The sequence below is a fragment of the Typha angustifolia genome, chromosome 13, assembly GCF_048772165.1.
Source record: "Typha angustifolia cultivar Huaian chromosome 13, ASM4877216v1, whole genome shotgun sequence".
In the NCBI taxonomy this organism is placed as follows: Eukaryota; Viridiplantae; Streptophyta; class Magnoliopsida; order Poales; family Typhaceae; genus Typha; species Typha angustifolia.
Genome location: NC_133251.1, coordinates 3,417,824 through 3,437,798, shown reverse-complemented (window position 1 = coordinate 3,437,798; position 19,975 = coordinate 3,417,824). Strand labels below are relative to the sequence as shown.

At 39.7% G+C, this 19,975-nt stretch overlaps 4 protein-coding genes across 6 annotated transcripts; 3 read left to right on the top strand and 1 right to left on the bottom strand.

The window, feature by feature from the left end:
- The first annotated feature begins 32 nt into the window (after positions 1-32).
- On the top strand, positions 33-2,586 carry LOC140774963 (pentatricopeptide repeat-containing protein At4g14850). The gene is made up of 2 exons (XM_073118165.1): positions 33-114; positions 210-2,586. Exon 2 carries the CDS (start codon positions 241-243, stop codon positions 2,302-2,304), a length of 2,064 nt encoding a protein of 687 aa, XP_072974266.1. The 5' UTR covers positions 33-114; positions 210-240; the 3' UTR covers positions 2,305-2,586.
- An 84-nt stretch (positions 2,587-2,670) lies between these two features.
- LOC140774964 (small ribosomal subunit protein uS13z/uS13y/uS13x-like) lies at positions 2,671-4,628 on the top strand. Its single transcript, XM_073118166.1, has 4 exons — positions 2,671-2,829; positions 2,947-3,107; positions 3,490-3,678; positions 4,244-4,628. Exons 1-4 carry the CDS (start codon positions 2,827-2,829, stop codon positions 4,347-4,349), a joined length of 459 nt encoding a protein of 152 aa, XP_072974267.1. The 5' UTR covers positions 2,671-2,826; the 3' UTR covers positions 4,350-4,628.
- A 967-nt stretch (positions 4,629-5,595) lies between these two features.
- Positions 5,596-13,496, bottom strand: LOC140772985 (uncharacterized). 3 transcript variants are annotated; one of them, XM_073115270.1, is made up of 6 exons: positions 13,062-13,496; positions 10,359-12,284; positions 10,098-10,260; positions 6,615-6,778; positions 6,141-6,399; positions 5,596-6,062 (listed from the first exon to the last, which is right to left on the bottom strand). In XM_073115270.1, the coding sequence occupies exons 2-6, from the start codon at positions 12,194-12,196 to the stop codon at positions 5,952-5,954; spliced, it is 2,535 nt and encodes an 844-aa protein (XP_072971371.1). In that variant the 5' UTR covers positions 12,197-12,284; positions 13,062-13,496; the 3' UTR covers positions 5,596-5,951. The 3 variants fall into 3 exon arrangements, with proteins under 3 accessions (XP_072971371.1, XP_072971372.1, XP_072971370.1); XM_073115271.1 differs by having other exon boundaries at positions 10,359-12,246; XM_073115269.1 differs by having other exon boundaries at positions 10,359-12,277; positions 13,062-13,495.
- A 3,451-nt stretch (positions 13,497-16,947) lies between these two features.
- LOC140774238 (protein SINE1-like) lies at positions 16,948-19,839 on the top strand. Its single transcript, XM_073117146.1, has 3 exons — positions 16,948-17,062; positions 17,511-18,877; positions 19,078-19,839. Exons 2-3 carry the CDS (start codon positions 17,519-17,521, stop codon positions 19,588-19,590), a joined length of 1,872 nt encoding a protein of 623 aa, XP_072973247.1. The 5' UTR covers positions 16,948-17,062; positions 17,511-17,518; the 3' UTR covers positions 19,591-19,839.
- The last annotated feature ends 136 nt before the right edge of the window (positions 19,840-19,975 follow it).

Genomic DNA, 19,975 nt, shown 5'->3' with positions numbered 1-19,975 from the left:
TGAGAAAATGATTTATTACATCAGTAAGATATGAAGCACTCCTCTCTCTCTCTCTCTCTCTCTCTCTCTCTCTCTCTCTCTCTCTCCATTGAATGTGAAAGATCAAACATAGAGGTATTAGTAATGGTTTAAGGTAGCTTTTCATTATCTCAATTTTAAAATAAGTAACGGTCATAATTTTTCCTCTTGATGGCATCTCTTCCTTTTAGCAACTGTTGATGCTCTACGGTCTGCTGCTACATGCAACGTTCACCACCCCCGGACGCCCAGTCCCTCGCCACCCTCATCGAGCGCGCCATCTCCACCCGCTCCCTCCTCCTCGGCCGCGCCACCCACGCCCTCATCGTCAAATCCCTTTTTCCCCTCCCCCTCCCCTCCTTCCTCTCCGCCCACCTCGTCAACCTCTACTCCAAGCTCGACCTCCCCTCCTCCGCTGTCACCGCCCTCTCCCTCGACCCCTCCCCGTCCGTTGTCTCCTGGACTGCCCTCATCTCCGGTGCTGCTCAGAATGGCCGGCCTTCCCTCTCCCTCCTCCATTTCGCAGCCATGCTCCGCTCCTCCGTCAAGCCCAATGATTTCACTTTCCCCTCCGCCTTCAAGGCCGCCGCCTCCTTGCCTTCCTCCTTCGCCGGACGGCAAGTCCATTCCCTCGCCGTTAAGTCCGGGTATATCGCTGATGTCTTCGTTTCGTGCGCTGCGCTCGATATGTATTTCAAGACCGGCCTCGCTGCCGATGGTAGAAACCTGTTCGACGAAATGCCGAACCAAAATGTTGTGTCCTGGAACGCCGTCATGACCAACGCCGTCCTCGACGGCCGCTTCGATGACGTTGTTAAAGCTTTCCTGGGATTAGTTTCGATCGGTGGGAAGCCGAACACTGTGTCGCTTAACGCCTTCCTCAACGCCTGTGCCGGCGCCTTGTACCTCCGCCTTGGATCCCAACTCCACGGCCTCGTGATACGTGACGGGTTCGAGTCGGACGTCTCGGTATGCAATGGACTCATCGATTTCTACGGGAAGTGTCGTTCTGCGGGTGAGGCGAGAAAGGTGTTTGATGCAATGGGTGTCAGGAATATCGTGTCATGGTGCTCGATGGTGGTGGCTTACGCGCAGAACGGGGCGGAGGAGGAGGCTTTTGGGGTCTATTTGAATGCAAGGAGGAACGGATTAGAGCCCACAGACTTCATGGTCTCCAGTGTCCTCACCACCTGCGCTGGCCTCTCGGGCCTCGACCTCGGACGGTCGGTTCACGCTGTCGCTGTGAGGTCATGTGTCGATGCCAACATCTTCGTGGGTAGCGCGCTCGTCGACATGTACGGGAAATGCGGCAGCATTGAAGATGCAGAGCAGGGGTTTGACGAAATGCCCGAGCGGAATCTGGTTTCATGGAATGCCATGATCGGAGGGTACGCTCAGCTTGGGAATGCTCGGAAGGCTCTCTCCTTGTTCGACGAAATGATAAGGAGCGGTGAAGTCGCGCCAAATTATGTGACATTGGTTTGCGCCATCACCGCGTGCAGCAGAGGAGGGCTCACAAACGAAGGTCTAGAGTTGTTCCACACAATGCAGGGGAGATTTAGGATCGAACCGCGAACCGAGCACTACGCCTGCGTTGTGGACTTGCTCGGCCGCGCAGGGATGGAAGAGCGCGCATACGAATTCATAAAACAAATGCCGATGAGGCCTTCCATCTCCGTCTGGGGCGCGCTTCTCGGGGCTTGCAAGATGCACGGCAAGACAGAGCTAGGGAGGATCGCCGCGGAGAAGCTGTTCGAGATGGACCCTCAAGACTCCGGCAACCACGTGCTTCTATCGAACATGTTTGCCTCGGCCGGCCGGTGGACGGAAGCCGTAGAAGTGAGAATGGAGATGAAGGATGTGGGAATCAAGAAAGGCCCGGGATGCAGCTGGATCACATGGAAGAATGTGGTCCATGTATTCCAAGCCAAGGACACCACCCATGAGAGGAATGCAGAGATCCAGGCGATGCTGGTGAAGCTAAGGAAGGAGATGCATGCAGCTGGATACGCGCCAGATACGCAGTATGCACTGTATGATCTAGAGGAAGAAGAGAAGGAGAGTGAGGTGCTCCAACACAGTGAGAAGCTTGCACTTGCCTTTGGGCTCATCTGCATACCCCAAGGAATTCCTATAAGGATTACCAAGAATCTCCGGGTTTGCGGCGACTGTCACCGTGCCATTAAGTTCATCTCAGGCATTGTTGGGAGGGAGATCATTGTGAGGGACAACAACAGGTTCCATCACTTCAGGGATTATGAATGCTCATGCATGGATTATTGGTGAAAGTTCTGTTTCATATCCATATCCTCTCTGTTTTTATCCATTTACTTATATTTATGAGAAATATTATCTATTAAAGTCATTATGGAGATCAACCCACTTTTATCACAATGCCTTTTGTAATATTAAAGAAAAATGACAACTTTTCTCATGGATTGAGGTTAGATGTGGCTGATCTCACTCAGATCGGTTTAATATATGGCAATGACTACATATATATATATATATATATATATATATATATATACATACTGTGGACATGAGCAGTGAGGAGGTGTTGGATTTCTTTGCACTATGATCAACTCTTGATCCTATTACGTGACCCAGTGGGTCCAGTGGGCCCAGTAGCCCATATAATGTAATGGGCTCTATGAGGCCCAAAATACTCCGCAAAGTACTCAGTTATGCCTTCACTTATTATATCCTAGACCGCTACTACTTCTAGGGTTAAATCCTTGCTTCCACATCGCTCTTGTCTATAGGCTACAAGGAGGAAAACAGGAGAGGAGAAAAGCCCTAGCCGCCATGGTTGGCCCTTCTCTTTAGAATATCCATTGTTGCGAATTTCTTCGTATCTCTGGCTCGAGTTCTCACTTCTTGTACGATTTTTTTCTTTTTCTTTTGTGGGTGAAATTTTGATGGCAGTCTCTGATCGCGAACGAGGACTTCCAGCACATCCTTCGTGTGCTGAACACGAACGTGGATGGGAAGCAGAAGATAATGTTCGCCCTGACCTCCATCAAGGGTCTCGGCCGCCGCTTCGCTAACATCGTCTGCAAGAAGGCCGACGTCGACATGAACAAGAGGTGAGCTTTCTTTTCTTTTTCACGTTGATATTTACGGTTAAGATGTTTGATAAGTGAAATTTTGGTCTTCGGGTTCGCCGATCTGGTTCTTGACTTGAAAGGTCGTAATTTGTGCCCCAATGGGCAATGGTATAATGTGAACATTATTCAATCAGTTTTTCTTAATGTACAAATTGCAAAGTTAGGTGCTTTTTTGCTTATACAATTTTTTATCTCTTCACTTTCTTGCATTTTGTTGAGGGCTGGTGATTAAGGTGGGACGATTAGTGATTGGTTCGATATAGATCTGTTGCCTGAACATTTGTGCAGTATAAATCTCACGGTGTCTTCTCTGAGTTTAGATTTTTCAACTGTTCTCTTAGTTATTTTGCCTATGATGCAGGGCTGGTGAGCTTTCAGCAGCCGAGCTTGAGAACCTCATGACCATTGTGGCGAATCCTCGTCAGTTCAAAATCCCTGATTGGTTTTTGAACAGAAAGAAAGATTATAAGGATGGCAGGTACTCTCAGGTTGTTTCAAATGCTCTGGATATGAAGTTGAGGGATGACCTTGAGCGTTTGAAGAAGATCAGGTTAGAATGACATGGATCTTTCATGCACTATGGAATGTTAGTTTCAAAATTCAAATGTCTATTCCCTTGTCCTCTTGAGATTTCTTTTATCAGACTTCGATGACTTCCTAGTTCAACTTAGGTAGTTTCTGAACTATATAAGTTCTATGTTTCTTCCCCTGATTTTGGCTCCATTTATTTTGCCTGTAGTACATACTTTAATCTTTTTTTATTGAATCATAGTAATTGAGAATTAGTTGGCTTGCTATTTTTACTAATACCTGCTATTTTCACGAAAAAAGTTGGCTTGCTATTTTTCCAAAGATTTTCTACACCTCTTTTCCTGACGTGTTTAAGCACACATACAAGCTAAACAGAAGGACAAAAACTCTTGTTTTCGTGAATCTACCAGAAACTAAAGCATCTTTTTTCGTGATACAAGCTAAACAGAAGGACAAAAACTCTTGTTTTCGTGAATCTACCAGAAACTAAAGCGTCTTTTTTTGTGATACTAGTAACATGGAGTTCCATGCATTCAATCTTTCTGTTACATTTTCATAAGTTTCTACTGCTTTTCTTTCTGCAGGAACCACCGCGGTTTGCGTCACTACTGGGGTCTCCGAGTTCGTGGTCAGCATACCAAGACGACTGGCAGGAGGGGAAAGACTGTTGGTGTTTCAAAGAAACGCTGAGCCTTCTTTCTTCCTTATTCCTTTATGGTTATTGTCTCGAGAGAGTTTAAAATTATTTCCACCTTGTCCTAGTCTAGACTTGAGTTTTGTTAGTTGGCCTAACTTTCAGGCTTCATATTTTGATATCCAGTGTAACTCTTATCCAGTCTTAACCTATCTCATACTTCAACCTGGAATTTCAGCATTGGCACCAGAGTTTTTTTTTCCTTTGTTGGCAAATTGTACCTTCAAAGAATTTGATGCATTTGAAGCAATCATATATCTTGCTGGTTTGCTGCACTGCCTAGAAGAAAGAATAATTAGCTTGAATTAATGGCCATTTTTGGAAGTTGATCATTTTTCTTTCAGTTGAGATGTCCTACAGCTTGGGAATTGCCATTATTGCATTTTTTGGTAGCATATGTGGCTGCAATAATATGAAATTGCAAGCAATGAGTTGGGTAATCGCATTAGAATAAATTGTACTGATTAGCATTGTCATCATCATTTTGCAGATTATCCTCTGATCCTTTGTTGTGCGAGTAGCTTTCTATTGCCAGAAGGTAGTATGAAAGTGAATGCAATTGCTAACTCTGATAGGAATATGATGATTAAAACTGAAAGGCTGGTAACATTCTGGCAGTGAATTGTGGAACATAATGACAATTACCCATCGTGGCTTGTGATCTCCACGCTTTCTTTTATCGTTCTTTCCTTTGGACTTGACTGATGCTTTGAAGGACTTGCTATCGTGCTTCAGTAAGGCATGCTATTCTAGTGATGTACTTGATCATGAGATCTACATTTGTTGTTTGTGTAGTGAGATGCCTCTTTTTTGTGTGGTCGATGCTTAGCAAGTATGATAAAATCTTCTTTGTTACAACCTTCAGGAAGTATAGCTGTAGAAATCTTGACTAGGATTGAGGAACCTTGGTGAATCTTTTCTGTTAAAGTCTTCCATCAAATAAACTCTTGGTACAACCTCTAGGGGCCGCTAAAAATAAAAGTGGGAGACTGGTACAGGGTTCAAGGGAGGGAATGCATCCTCTTTTTAAATATCAGCACAATTGATTGATTTATGGAAGGAAGATTTATGTCATAACTCACAATGAAAGGGTGGAATCAACCAATTAAAAGCTCAGATTTCTTTCCTGAAACTTTGAGATGTATATTGTTTGTTGTAAGTTAAATCGACAAGCTCTATTTCCGCCTACTATATGGCACAAGTAGATAAACAGGAAACAGTACACCAACGCATTGTTAATCAAAGAGATCAAATCTATAATGACACGAATATAATACTTATCAACATGCTTGATGATAGGATCCACCATACAAACACCCCCGAAAAGCCCCAAAATATTCGTACATATGACATTATTTTACAACTTGCCAAAACCATATCTATAATTCAGCAAAAACTATCAGTACGTATATGATGGGAAAATCTCTCTTTGAACCAACAAAAATAAGAAGAGCTTTTGAAGCTGAATGCCAATCTCTTCTGATAAATTGCTCCACTATACATCTTATATGCATCGCAGCATTAGGATTTGCTGCTCGTTTGCACTTCTGGAAAATCGGGAGCATTTGAACTGTGATGTAAATAAGGTAAAATCAGTATTACTTATTCTTCAAGCGTGTTCTGGCCAGAACTCTTCTCCCATAGGAGCTATTAAGAAGAGCTGCCGCATGCGGCCTAATCGCATCAACGAGAGCAGCATGGAGTGTGCCCTGCTCAATAGAAAAAGCAAAAAGAATTCACAATTGAAAGACATGGGGATTGATATAATAGGGTGGTATAAATTTTACCTTGGACTCTTTAAGAGCTGATTGTATGACATAATTTCCATATTGATCTTGCGACATACGAAGTAACTCAGGACTATTCATGAGCTCCTGGATTATTTTTACACGCCTGGCATCTTCAGCAAGTTTCAGACATTTCTCCACAACATTACTACTATATTTCTGCATAGATAAACTGCTGTAATGACCATCCAGTTGATCCAATATCCTATTTGTTGCCCATAAAATCTCCTGATCAAGGATGTATTGTACTGCATAGTTCCTGCAAGATTGAAAATTTTAGTGCTGGATTTGTCAGAAAAGCTCAACTCAATAAAGAAGAATTTTAGAGCTACTATCTCAAGAACTGCAAGTTAGAATTTAAATAGTTCACTTATCATCATTGAATGGGATAATAATATAATAAGCTGTAAATAGATAGTTTTACAATCTCTTTATTAGATAAATGCAAAATATGAGAGGCATCCTGAACTATACCCATATTGATCTTCTGAAAGGTTTAGAGCATAAGGGGTGATAGCATATATCAATTGGTGCTTCTGCTCCTCGTTTGAATGATAAATGCACTTTTGAAGTACACAACAGCCTTGACGGTCTTTTGCTAGCTCAAGACAGTACTTAATGGCAGTATCAAAAAGGAACTGCAAAATAAAAGGAAGTCATTCTTAATAATCACAAAGAATAGAAAGCAAGAAATTCAACAGTTTTGTATTGCTTCAGACTAACAAGCAAGTGTTTGACACCTGATAAGAATTGTACAGAAATTGCAATATATTGATAATCTATTCCCTTCCCTATAAAGAAGCACTATTGGTGCACAGAATTCACCATGACAAGAATAGATAGCAGAGTTCCTGCAAAAGTTGTACCAATGAATTTCATGGAAAAGAGAGAAAGAAAAGAGGAAATATGGGATCGCCTATTATAGATAAGGGCTGCAAATGTGTTGTGCTCACCCACCAAACAACTAAACTTTGTGCCCAGGTTTGGATTATGAGTTCTTAATATTTTGCTGCTTCAAGATTGAAAATTTTTGATGTGAACTCAAGATTAATTGGATTGTGGTTGAGCCCAAGAACCCAAACTAACCTAAACCAATTTGCACTCAATTAAACCTGATACAACCTGATTTGTGTATGCTTATCTATAATGTTATTATTGGTATATTTTCATGAGTACTTATGTTTATGAATATGTCGCCGTCTTACAGTTTCCTGTATAGTTTCAGATCTTCATCCATGCACTAACGAATATAAATGAAAGATAAGATTTATCTCATGTTTAGGGACCTGATGCGATGCCAATTGGACCCGACCCTTCTCTATTTAAGATGTTGATTGATAGATGTAATGCTGGAGAAGTGCCAAAGTATCTAGTATGGTTTGGGCAAGGATTAGGGTCTTCCATAGATGAGTTATGCTAGGTATAGCCTTCATCCTGACATAAACTCCCAAATTCCGGCCAGAACATCTACTGATATCCATCTGAGAAGTGAAATTAAAAGAATCCCTCTGTATATAGGATTTGCCTCAGTGCAATCAATAAATGTTGGCAACAAGTTTAAGATAAAAGATGATGCATTGAAAAGGTACACGTACACATGAAGTGAGGTTAAGAACTAAAGATATTTTGTTTGTTTGATATCGTGATAAATAAAATGTGTCACTTAGTGCACCAGTTAGTGAAGCATCTTCAATTCTTCCTTGACAGGAAAGGCTCCATACATCCTGTCTCTCCATACCAAATAGACTAGGTTAGCTATGCACACATACATCAGTTGGTACATGTATCTAGTAAGAAAGAACTGTTATAAGTATAGTCTTTCCTTATGAGATATTAATTTTGAAAATTACTCAGTTTTAACATGTAGGTTGTTCCATTGGATATCATTATAGTATTGCTCTAATATTTCCCTAGTAGTATCATCATGTATAAGACTTGTTTAGTTTGAGGCTAAGCTCTGAACTTGATTAGTTAGTCTCATTTTTTCATCTTAATTTTTTGAAGAGTAAACTTGATTAGATTTGAAAAATAAAAATATATTTTATTACTGAACCAGTTTAGGGATTCCTAAACCAATTCAATGGGGATCCCTAAACTCAAAGCAAACAAGGCCTAAATGTCTATAGTGATACTACATATTCATAATGGTTAATAGTTAGATTTCTCTTATCCTAGCCAGCAAGAGTATAAGTAGATGTGCATCATAGTATTAGAGCACTAATGAGGTAGTTTTGATACAACTGAAGCCTCCTTATGGCCATTAACATATAAATAACTAAATATAGTCATTTGGACAATCAAGTCTGTGCAACGGAGTCACTATGCAAGAGGTGCAACAACAGCATAATTTTCATCTCATTCAAAAACTATTAAGTGACTTTGCGTAAAAACTTAAGTTCAAAAGTGAAAGATTATTGTGCTGCATTTCAGATAGAGAAATTGAAGGCATGTCTGATGGACTGAAAGATTATCATTCACCAGACAGAAAGTAGTAAATGATAGAAAGCAGACACCAGAGCATTGTTTAGGCATCCAAATCAGAAGTAATGCTACAAGTTTTTGCTTCGAGCAGACCGCAGATATCATGGCCACATGGAAGGTGTAATTATTAAATCTGAAAACTAAAATTCACATAGCTTTGATTCATTGATAAGCAGTTTGAAAGAATAACCTCTTATAAGTGTTACACCTTCAGTTGGGAAGTTCGTAAGAAGTAATATCACAAGTTAAAATGGTAAACTTGTTTGGATTGTCAAAAATGGTAGTAATAATAAGGTTATCTAGTTGTATTGATTTATGATACAGAACTTAGGAATTACTATCCACATGTACTCCGTCAAGAACAACACACAGGCCATTGCTTTCAGAAAAAAAAAAACATACAGCCCACAACCATGTAATAAATTCAATTGCACTAAATAAACAGATAATTATATGCAAATATTACGGGAAAAGGTTATTATATCAACAGTAACTATATGCAGGAGAATTGGTACATGGAACAATTATTTGATATCTAAAACGAATTTTCGAGCTGTGGGACATATAATTATGTTTAACTTCATGGTGTAATCAGCAAGAGATAAAGCACTGAAGATAATAACAAGAAAATCTAGATTAATCATTCTTCAGATACTCACATCTACATTTGGCAGATGAATATACAGGTTACAGATGAGAAGCAGAAAAGGAACCTAATAATTACAGCATAATTACTGATGTCGGGTGAGAAAGATCGATCATACTTCATAGAGAAAATGTAGCAACTAGCAACTAGACACTCTGGATGATCACATGTAACTCTAGTAAGTAGTAACATCAGGATAGTCAACGAGGAAACAAACACCTAGTACTTCAAAAGGTACAAAAACTGGTTTGTAACCAAAAGAAGAGAAACAGTGATGGTTCAGGTTAGTAAATAAGTGATTAAAACCCAAATTCTAATCAATGAGCTTTGGACCTAGCAAAATTAGACCAACCTTTCGAATTTACAATAAATCATTGAACCTAGCTAAAATTTGGTTCATAGATAAAAATATAGATCTAACTTATAACATGCTCACAAAGAAAAACCTTGTTCATTAGACCCACTAAATTGGACTGAAACAGAATTACAACCTCAAGAAGATTCTGCTTTTATTCAGGCCAAGCCAGAAGTGGGACCTAGTCAGCTTTCGATTGCAGATGAGTCTTCTTCTTCTTTTTTTTATTAGGGCACAAAAAATGGAGCAATACTTGATACATTGATAGTCCAAGTTATATGGTTGGAAAAGTAAACAGCAACTATGAATATAACTTACTAATATTATGTGTTAGAAGTGCTTTTTTAGTTATCCATTTTCAAGCTGTGAATTGCACAATCTTTACTTATAAACAAGATTTATCTCCAAGCATGAAATAACTTCAGCAAATCATAAGAAAGCCTTATTCAATGTGCAGAACATTGAATGACCTTACCCCTCTGTACTTAGGCAACAGATATTGCAAGCAGCGTTGTGCAACATGACTACCATTAGCATCCATCATCAAAGAGCGGGTATCAGGCATCAGAGCTGACACGACCATGGAAATTTGCACTGGGTCTCTAATGGTTTCTATCAACTTTTGCATGGCACGAGTACTGCATACCATACACAAGAAACAAAAGATCATCAATAAGTGAAGATGACAAAAAGAGCACACAAAATAAGTAACATCAGATGTGTGCAAGCTACCTACCCATGCACACTGCATGAAATTTTAATAAGCTCGTCTGAATTTCTGGTAATTATATGAACAATATGCATCATCTGTTCCTCACTACACACTTCAAGTAGCTTTTGGACCAGATAGTTCCCAAACGGATCACTCATGAGTTCAACAGTGTCATCAATAACCTCAATAAAGACCTTCTGAACATCTTCCAGAGTTCCTTCAGTTAATATTCTCTGCAAAAAGCGGCAACCATTTTGATCCTTGGCCAACGAATAGATTCTTCCCACAACTTCATTTACTGAACTGTATTTCATCTGAGGTGGCTCTAAGGCTGGTCTACTTTCAAAATTATCAGAAAACAAACACTGTGAATTTCGTCCATGGAGGGAACCTTCACCTGGCATAAGAGAGCAATGGGTATTGCCATCAGGGCGCATGCTACCATTGGTTTCAACATGACATGGTAGGAAAGCAGTAGTGAGAGTGCCAGATTTAATAGTTCTTAGTGAGTTAACTCCGTGGGACTTTGTTAAGATCTTTTCAGGAAAAAATTGTTTGCCAACTTTGTCCATGACTTCATGATTAGATGACCAGGTTAATGAACTTGAACATGCTTTATTTTCACTTTGTTGAGTCCAGCACCCCTCATCTTTACTACATAATACCTTAGGATAATATCTACAGGAGCCAGTGTTCATCACAGTTTCATCTGATTGGTTATATCCCCTACTAATGGCAGCACCATGACAAGAAATATCTTGAAACCCTTGCTCCGGTTGGCTAGGGTTGGACATCTCCATATGTGATTGTAGTGTGTTCCCACTAAAAGACCTAATGGCAGCATTTGAATAATTTTGAGTTCCATGCACTTGAGATCTGTAATTCTGGAGCTGTTGTAAGTAAACATATTGTGGCTGCATCCTGAAGTCCCTCTCCTCTATTTCATGCCATGTCATACTTGACTGGCTGATGAACTGATACGGTATGTATGCCTGTGCCTGTCCATTCCTGCAGCATTGCTGCTGTAAAGCTGAAGGAGGAAACTCAAATGTATTATCAGAAACCCCAGGAACAATCTGAAAACTATTCATTCCAGAATTTAAAGGCATAGCTCCAGAGTACATTGGGAATATTTCCGGTCGTTCATGGTGATCACTAAGTAGACTTTCTGCTTTTTGCTTCTCGCATTCACTAGAATTGACCTTTAGAAAAATGGCATCATCTTGGGCATCTATTGTTCGACTGAATCGGTTGGATCCATTTGTGCACCTGAAAGAAGTATAATCTTCTAATCCATGATTAGTTGGATAGGTTTGTCTACGAATAGTATTAGATGGAGATGTAGGCATCCTCCCAGATTTTAGGCTTGTATTGGACTTCTTTAGATCAATAGAGTACTGCCCATTTGGTAATAAGGCATAATTAGGACAAGTGGAAATATGCATATCTGATAAAACAGTAGGTAAAATTTGAAAGTCAGCTTTGAAGTTCAACTCCTCAAGTGCGGATGCCAGAGACCGGTCATCTGGCAGGTTTGACATGCCCTTATCAACATCCACCAGGGACGATTCACCGTCATTTCTCAGAGCATCTCTCCTACCTCTGTGGTTCCTCTGCATGATCAAGCCATTAGGCAAGGTCATATGAACCCCACACTTTGGAGCTCGTGGTGGATTGCAGAAATTAGTGATTTCACTGCACAGGGAAAAACTTCTCTTGTCCACGGAAATTAGTTCAACCTCTGTAGTTAAATTATCGGTGCCGCTTTCTCCATCCTGAGGACTTCCTGAAGTAGCATTTGGAATCTCCTCAAGGAGCACCTCGAGTTCATCACATCCTTGATTACATTTTCCTTCTTCCATAGTGCGAACAAGACAATCTTCAACGCACCACAGCACACGAGAGCTAGGAGCTGGAACTATATGTCAATGCAGATACGCAAACTGGTCCCTCAACAATTATAAAATTATATTCCAATAAGAGGTCATATCATCAATGACAAAAAGAATCTCTCAGCTTGTTTGAGCCCAAGAGATCAAACTGAAAGGAAATTCTCGTGATTAAGGAGCAAACCTTCTCCATAGTTACAATGACTAACTAATGAAGAAATAATTCAACAATATGCTAAGATCATCATGATGAATCATCACATAATGCTGCTAAACTGAATATCTCATCGGTTTATGAAAACGTATGGAAGAATAATAAAAGGATAAAGCTTTTCGATAAAGAAAAATATCAAATCACTACATTCCATATCTTGCAAATTCCCTCAAACGGAATAAACACGATGAAGAGGAAACCAGAAAGCAATCTGAAATTCCAGTCCACAAACTCAATTCCGATGAGTAAAATATACATTATAACATGCATACCTAAGATTTAGTTAATCCAGACAATAAAAATAGAATTATGCAATCAAACATCATCGCGGCATTGAATCGAAGTACAAAATTTTCTATAATAAAAAGGCAACGTCAAAATCCTGAATTGGGTTTTAACTCAAGGGCCTCAAAAACTAATCTTGATCACCATCGCATGCACCCCAAATCTCAAAACCCCTAAAACCCTGAACACTCCCCCGGGAAAAACCCATCTTTTTCGTTCAATAAAAAACTAAACAAAAAACGAAACCCAGTTAGAAGAATCCAATTTTTATCAGAACTTAACAAGGAAGATCAAGAGACAGAGCCAGAAGGAGATCGATGAGGCAGAGATAGGAATTACCTGCGATCGCGGCAGGCGATGACGCATCGCAGAGAGGGGGCGCAAAGGCATGGCCTTTAAGTAAATGATACGAGTCCAGGGGCGATGGCAGAGGGGCGTTCTAGTAATTTCGCGTGCTAAGGCTGGGAGAAGCGGCGTGGTGGAGGAGGAGAGAAAGGTGGGGGGGTTTTTTTTTGCTCACTAGGGCAAGAACGCGATCTCCTCCCCCTTCATCTACTCCTTTCCAAATACGGCCACCTACATGGGCTGTGAGATAGCGAGGGAGCATACCATGCATGCATGCATGCATGGGTTCTTTGACACTTAAAACCCTTATAATAAACTTAATTTTAATCCCAAATCTTGAATAGAAATTTAAGTCCTATCCTGGGTTTTCCATCACAACTTGTTCTCTCTTTGGACTCCTAACCTAAATAGATTGCCTTCTCTTGTGGTAGAAGAGAAGTAGTTGGGAGCTTGGTCGGTTGTGTGTGAAGCAATGACTTGTTTAGCTCTCTTAGCCTAATTCTGGTTCTAACGGATCCACATCCATTAGACACCATGGATCCAAGAGGATAGCTTCCCAAATCCCCCCACTATATAATTACTAGTTTGTGATGTTAGTTAAACCGGCTCTATTGTTATATAATATGAGTATAATTACATTGGATAGATGTCAAAAAAAATTATAAATATACTATTGACTTTGGGATTTTGCACATCTACTGATGTGAGTAAGAATGTTGGGCTTATCAATATGTCACAATGTCTTCATCAAGAAGTCACTGGCCACTTTCATGACAAATGCAGCAATTATAGCCGACTTAATTGGACAGTTTGCTTTTGGAAATTGGGTTCAGACTTTGGGGGGGGGAGTCAAAATAGCATGACCTGTTTGTCATATTCCATGGCTGATCTCCTTGGTGGAGAAGAACCCAAAGGTGATATCTGAAAATTTGTAGGCCATTAATGTAGATAATAACTCCCTTAATGGTCCACTCGGCTATTAATAGAGGATCCTCGAGATGGATACTATGATGCCATGGGCACTCATGGGTACATCAAGCCATAGAAAAAAGAAAAAGGAAGGAGAAAGTTGAGTGAAAAAATAATAATAAAATTTATGGGAACACTTAATTAAGGGATATCTTTTTCCCAAGAAGAATTCTCTTGGAGAACACCAAGAGTCTTCCTCTTTGCAGAATTCTCTCTTTCAGTCAAGAATACCAGCATGGTGATGCTCAATTAATGTGGTGGTCTTTCTTGAGGCCCAACATGAACACAAGGCCAGGAGTCAAGGGTCAAATTCAAGTTCCATTCTTGAGAAGGTTAGGTCTACTGCTCTGCCCTTCTTCTGCAAGCTTTGCATGGGGGGATTACTAGTACGCATTGAATTTGGTGAGAACTCTGTACCTCTCTTCTTTACATTGGTATCTTCTTGAAGGTGTTTAGGTGGGGGATAGCTTGTTTGACATTTTGCCAACATTAGGGTATAGCTTTGGTCTTCTTATAGGACCACACTTGTGTCGACTACTTAGCTGAATCCCATATGTTATTTAGGAGTTCGACATTATATCAATCACTCCTATCATATTGAAACTATTTCCTGTTGGAAGTTTACATTTACTTAAGGTGTGTCATATCTTTGAAGTGCCATTTTATCTATACCAACATGATGAGGTTCTTTTGAGATGCATTTGATATAATGAAGAATGTAAAGATAATTGTGATAAGTTGGCTTTTTCAATGATAAATATATAAAATCGTTTTAGTTTTTGGGCATGCTCAAGCTCAATTGGTGTTTTGATCATCTAAGGTGTAGCCCCAAATTCCCAAACCCTCAAAACCCTACACTGGAACTATATGAATCTCTATTTCTCTGCGACTCATCTGGTTAAGTTTTATTCTTTCTTCGTATTTTTCCTGCCCTTGTTTTGGGGATTAATTCCAGTTTATGTCACGATCTTAGTAGTCATTTTCAGTTCTTAGTGATTGGAGATTTTTGTTGCCTCTTGCCAATCTGTTCTTATCTCTTTGGAAAAAGTTGATGTTTAGACCAAAAATGGTGATGTTTTTTTCATTAATCCTCTTTAAGGAATGAAGGAACTCCATTATTATTGTTCATTATGGTTTTCAGGAAAATTTTAATGCTTTTTGAAAGGAAATTTTTAATGTGCTTCTGTTGTTATCATCCTAAAGATATTTAGAGGGGAAGAAAGTTGTTCCATAAACTTCACAATGATGGTATAACACCTGGAGTTAGATTTTATGGATCTCACTTTAAGATTCATTTAACCACGCTACTAAGTTCTCTTCACATTTCAGAATCAAATCCACTTAAGGCTGCATTGAATTTTTTTTTGCAACATATTTAGTTTAACCTCAACTTCTAAACTAAATGTCATTAATTTTTTTTTTCTTAATATTAGATCAATCATTTCATTCTTCTCTTGATTTTATTCCCCTCTACTAGTATGTAGATGCATATATGAGTCTGTGGATTCTTTGGAAGTGCAGGCAATGTTCTCCAAGTGCTACAGAGACTTTACCAAGAAGCAAAAAGATGCCTACTCCTGCATATTCTTCTGTATCAGTTGAACTGTTTGTGAGAGCAAGGATGTAACCATGCCATGAATCCTGAGAGTGAGGAAGTAGTCAATCATAGCAACAAACAGCCAGCTATTCAATACTTTCTCTGTCGAAGAAAAAGGACTGCCGGTCGTGAGGCCATAGCCAAAGAGAAACCTATTATAAATTCAGACAAGATTGGGAAGATATGAAGGTTGATCTATTTGCTTGCAGTCTCATGAATAAATGTTGATGTGGTAGGCCACAGTATCTGCTCATTAGAGTTTGTAATCATCTATGAACATTCTTCAATTCTGCTCTCCTCTCTCTCTCTCTATGCACTTTGTAAGAGAAATCAGTATCCTCATATCAAGATCATAGCAGCAGTTACTGAAGAGCTTCTTTTCCCCTGTTCTCCAACTTGCTCTTCATTTTTGCCTTCTTTTGCATATGTTTGAAAGAGCTCATTGTTGGCAAATCATTATAGGAAGAAAGAAATCTGCCATATGAAGTAGGTCACAAATTTTAATATTTATTACCTTTTGGATTTATTCATCTCAGCAATTAAGGCAGCTAGAATTCTTATATCTGCTGAAGTTACCAAACTGAAGTAACAAACCATAGAAGCAGAGGATGTCTCTTTGGCTTATTTTACAAAAGAAGCAGGGTGTTATATGTAAAATAGTGACATGGTACTAATGTAGGGCCTGGATCGCCAATTAGCTTTAAATGTAGGGTGTCAGATTCAAATCTTCCTTTAAAAGGGCAATTTTTCGAATAACACCCTATATTTATCTTATTATTTTCCTATTAACACTCAATTTTTAAAGAATTTTGTAATTAGTCCCAATTTTTTACTTATAATTTTCACTCTAATGACTAACTATTATTAATCCTTGTCTATAATTTATGTAAATCTATTGATTATATTACTAGAATACTCTTAAATTTTTTTCTCATTGATCCACACTAATCAAACCCTTTTTAAGTCAGTATCCAATTCTAGCTCATTCCACTCAATTAAATACTTCCTTCTAAATCTAAACCTCTTCTATTTAAAAACGGTTGGTTTAGCTTAACTCATGTGTCATTTGAATTTTTTTTTAAAAAAAAGAGAGTGATTATAAAATCCTAAAAAGGAAAAGGTTAAGGTGAAAATAATAAAACTTGTAGGGTGTTATTTGAAAATTCCCCCTTGAAATGAAAAATACGAGCCAATTGCGAGGGGATAGCGGGGTAATTTCGTGGCGAAAATTCAAATACTACGGTACCCCTCCATCCATTGCCAAAATCTAGATCTCTCCCTCCTTTCCAAGACCGCTCCTTTATTTAAACCATTCCAGCCCTACTAATTCTTTTCCAAAATACTTTCTCGCCTCTTCTTCTTCTACTTCTCATGGCCAGTCCTCTGCGGTAGCGAGCTGAGTGCCGAGCTCCTCAGATCTCGAATTCAGGTCAGTAGCCTCGTCTCCCGTTTCCTTGCTCTCTTTCGTACTTCCTAGCCTTATGATATCAACAAAGAAGAAATCCGTATATTTGAGAGAGCCCTTTCTTCGCGGTAAGCTAAATTTGTTAACTTTTCTTGTTTAGTATGTGGTAAAGTTGCATAAATTGGACAAATTACATGAGAGAGACGCTGTAATAGGAGAAAATGGTGGAGATGGGAGGTTTCTAGTACTTCCGCTTGTGGTTTTCTTGCAAAGTTATTTTCTTTTCGTTAATTTGCGTCTCCTTGTTGAAGTACTTGTGCTGCTTTTGGGATAGCAATTTGTGGTTGATATGTCTCATTTGTAGTTTGTTGTCTTAGTCCTTGGTGGCCCATTTTGGATCTATTTGAACTTACTTACCATTTTCCAGTTTAATCAAATCATTTCCTCACATTTTCTTCTGTCTTGTTTCTAGTGATTCCTATGGGTCGAAGTCTGAGTCCGTTGCTCCGGCAGGAGCTAGCAAACCTCGACAAGGATGCCGACAGTCGCAAATCTGCCATGAAGGCACTAAAATCTTATGCCAAAGATTTGGACTCCAAGGCCATCCCTCACTTTCTCGCTGAGGTTTCAGACACCAAGGGGTCCGGCTCATCCCCAGGGGAGTGTACTATATCTCTTTACGAGATCCTTGCAAGAGTTCACGGCCGCAACATTGTACCACAAATTGACAACATCATGTCCACCATCATGTCCACCTTATCATTGAGTGGGGGATCTTTCCCCCTCCACCAAGCATGCTCGAAGGTTGTTCCTGCGATTGCTCGGTATGGGATCGACCATTCTACCCCAGATGATGAGAAGATGAGGATAATTTGCTCCCTTTGCAGGCCTTTATGTAATGCTCTGATGGGCCCACAAGAGAGTTCTGCCTCGGGGGCTGCTCTTTGCCTCAAGGCTCTTGTGGAATCCAACAACTGGAGATTTGCTTCCGATGAAATGGTTAATGACGTTTGCTTGAAAGTTGCAGGAGCACTACATGAGAAAGCGACTCAGTCAAATGCTCATATGGGTCTAGTCATGGCTTTAGTAAAGCATAATGGTTTGATTACTGAGGCTTATGCAAGGTCTCTGGTGAGATCTGGCTTACAGATTTTGGCCTCTGGTGTTGCTGAGAGCAATTCGCAGAAGCGACTGTCTGCCATTCAGATGATTAATTTCTTGATGAAGTTTGTTGACCCAAGGAGTATCTCATCCGAACTTTCTAAGGTGGTGGATGTTATGGAGCAATGCCAAAACGACCGCATGCCTTTTGTTAGAGGTGCAGCATTTGAGGCATCGCAGACTGCAAAATCTATAGCAGCGCAAAAAGGGTCCAGACATGAAATTAGTTCGAGCCCCATCATGACCAACTTCCATAGGAGAAAAGAGAAGAGCCCATGTCGGAGTCCACAGGGTTCCCGTAATAATTTAAGTTCTGGGACTAATGGTTCTCCTGCTCAATTTTGTTCTCCAGAGTCACAGACTGTTGATTCTTCTATTACATATGATGCATTCACCGACTCACCGATATCAGTTGCGCAACCTTCATGCAACTCTGAGTACAACAGGCGTGCTAACAGGAGATTATGGAACAATGATGTTGGCAATGTGGATGTATCTTTGAAGGATGGCTTGCTTCTCAGAGCCTGTTCAGGAAGTAGATATCTGGAAGATGATTTTGAGCAGTTCAGCAATGGTGGGCTGAATGAAACCAACAAAGAGCACTTGGAATCGTTCTCTGGGTTTTTACCAGCCAGTTCCAACAGTGTAGTAACACGAGATACTACCCCTAGTCCTCAGGTACTTGTTGGTTGGATCATGTAGGATATAATTCTGCTTCTGTTTATAGTAGTAGAAACAGCATAATTATTATATTACCAAGAGAAAGGTTCACTAATATTGCGTTGGCTTTCACTTGTTGCCTCTGTGAAAATAATCATCTGAATCATTTCTTTATTGAAGAATAATTAAAGTAATTATTGATTATATTGGCATTTCAGAGATCTCGACGGCAGGTAGGCATTGATGACATAAAGATATACACGACCCCACGAAAACTCATCCGATCCCTCCAGAATCAGGGTGAAGCCAACCTGGGAGACAGCGAAAGCCAGCTAACTGGGGTGGTTGTGGGTTCGTCATCATGCAATGTGGAATGGAATGAAACAGTGGCATCAAAAGGAGACAGTCAATCTCATCATTTAAACTGTAAGGCTGAAGAAAATGACATAGAAGATAGTGTATCTATTAGCAATCAAGACGCTGAGCTTGTCCCAGATGGCAATGAATCAGTGTCTTCTACTTGTGAAGTTCCTGAAAATAGTGTTTGCCAAGCATCATATGAGGTTGATTCTGAAGACTATGTTTCTGTCACCAAGAGCACAAAAAAGATCAGATACAGTAAAACAGTTGGGAGTATTGTTTGGAGCCTGACCTTGATTTTCTTAGTCATCGTTCTTCTGTCAATAAGGATTGACAATGATACTCCTGTGTTTGATCTAGTTCCCACTTAATGTTGCTATTTATAAGCTGTGTTTTAGTTGGCATGTGATCCATGCCTGATGATGTATGATTGAATTCATTAGTGAGCCCTATGTAGACAAAATTGGTTTTAAGTTTGCCTAATTAAATAGGTAAGATACTAAAGATTTCAAATAGGTGTGCTATGTATGAATTGGTACTTTGCCCACAAAGTAATTGTTTGTTAGCCTCATTTTCAGGACTTGTTTAAGAATTGTTTTAAGAACTTGTTAGTAAGGAGTCCAGTAAGAGTATCTTTTTTATGTCCTATTGCTTTCATCTTGTTCATTGTCTTATTCAGCCTTAAATTTGAAATTTGGAGCAGGCACTTTCCTCATTGTTGATGTTATAACTGCATACTTCTCTCACTATAGACAC

Coding starts and splice junctions, on each gene's coding strand:
- LOC140774964 (XM_073118166.1), top strand. Junction 3,108..3,489: donor GACGTCGACATGAACAAGAG/GTGAGCTTTCTT, acceptor CCTATGATGCAG/GGCTGGTGAGCTTTCAGCAG. Junction 3,679..4,243: donor GAGCGTTTGAAGAAGATCAG/GTTAGAATGACA, acceptor TTCTTTCTGCAG/GAACCACCGCGGTTTGCGTC.
- LOC140772985 (XM_073115270.1), bottom strand. CDS start 12,196: ATGGAAGAAGGAAAATGTAATCAAGGATGTGATGAACTCGAGGTGCTC. Junction 10,261..10,358: donor ATTTCATGCAGTGTGCATGG/GTAGGTAGCTTG, acceptor TATGGTATGCAG/TACTCGTGCCATGCAAAAGT. Junction 6,063..6,140: donor CAGCTCTTAAAGAGTCCAAG/GTAAAATTTATA, acceptor TCTATTGAGCAG/GGCACACTCCATGCTGCTCT.
- LOC140774963 (XM_073118165.1), top strand. CDS start 241: ATGCAACGTTCACCACCCCCGGACGCCCAGTCCCTCGCCACCCTCATC.
- LOC140774238 (XM_073117146.1), top strand. CDS start 17,519: ATGGGTCGAAGTCTGAGTCCGTTGCTCCGGCAGGAGCTAGCAAACCTC. Junction 18,878..19,077: donor ATACTACCCCTAGTCCTCAG/GTACTTGTTGGT, acceptor TTGGCATTTCAG/AGATCTCGACGGCAGGTAGG.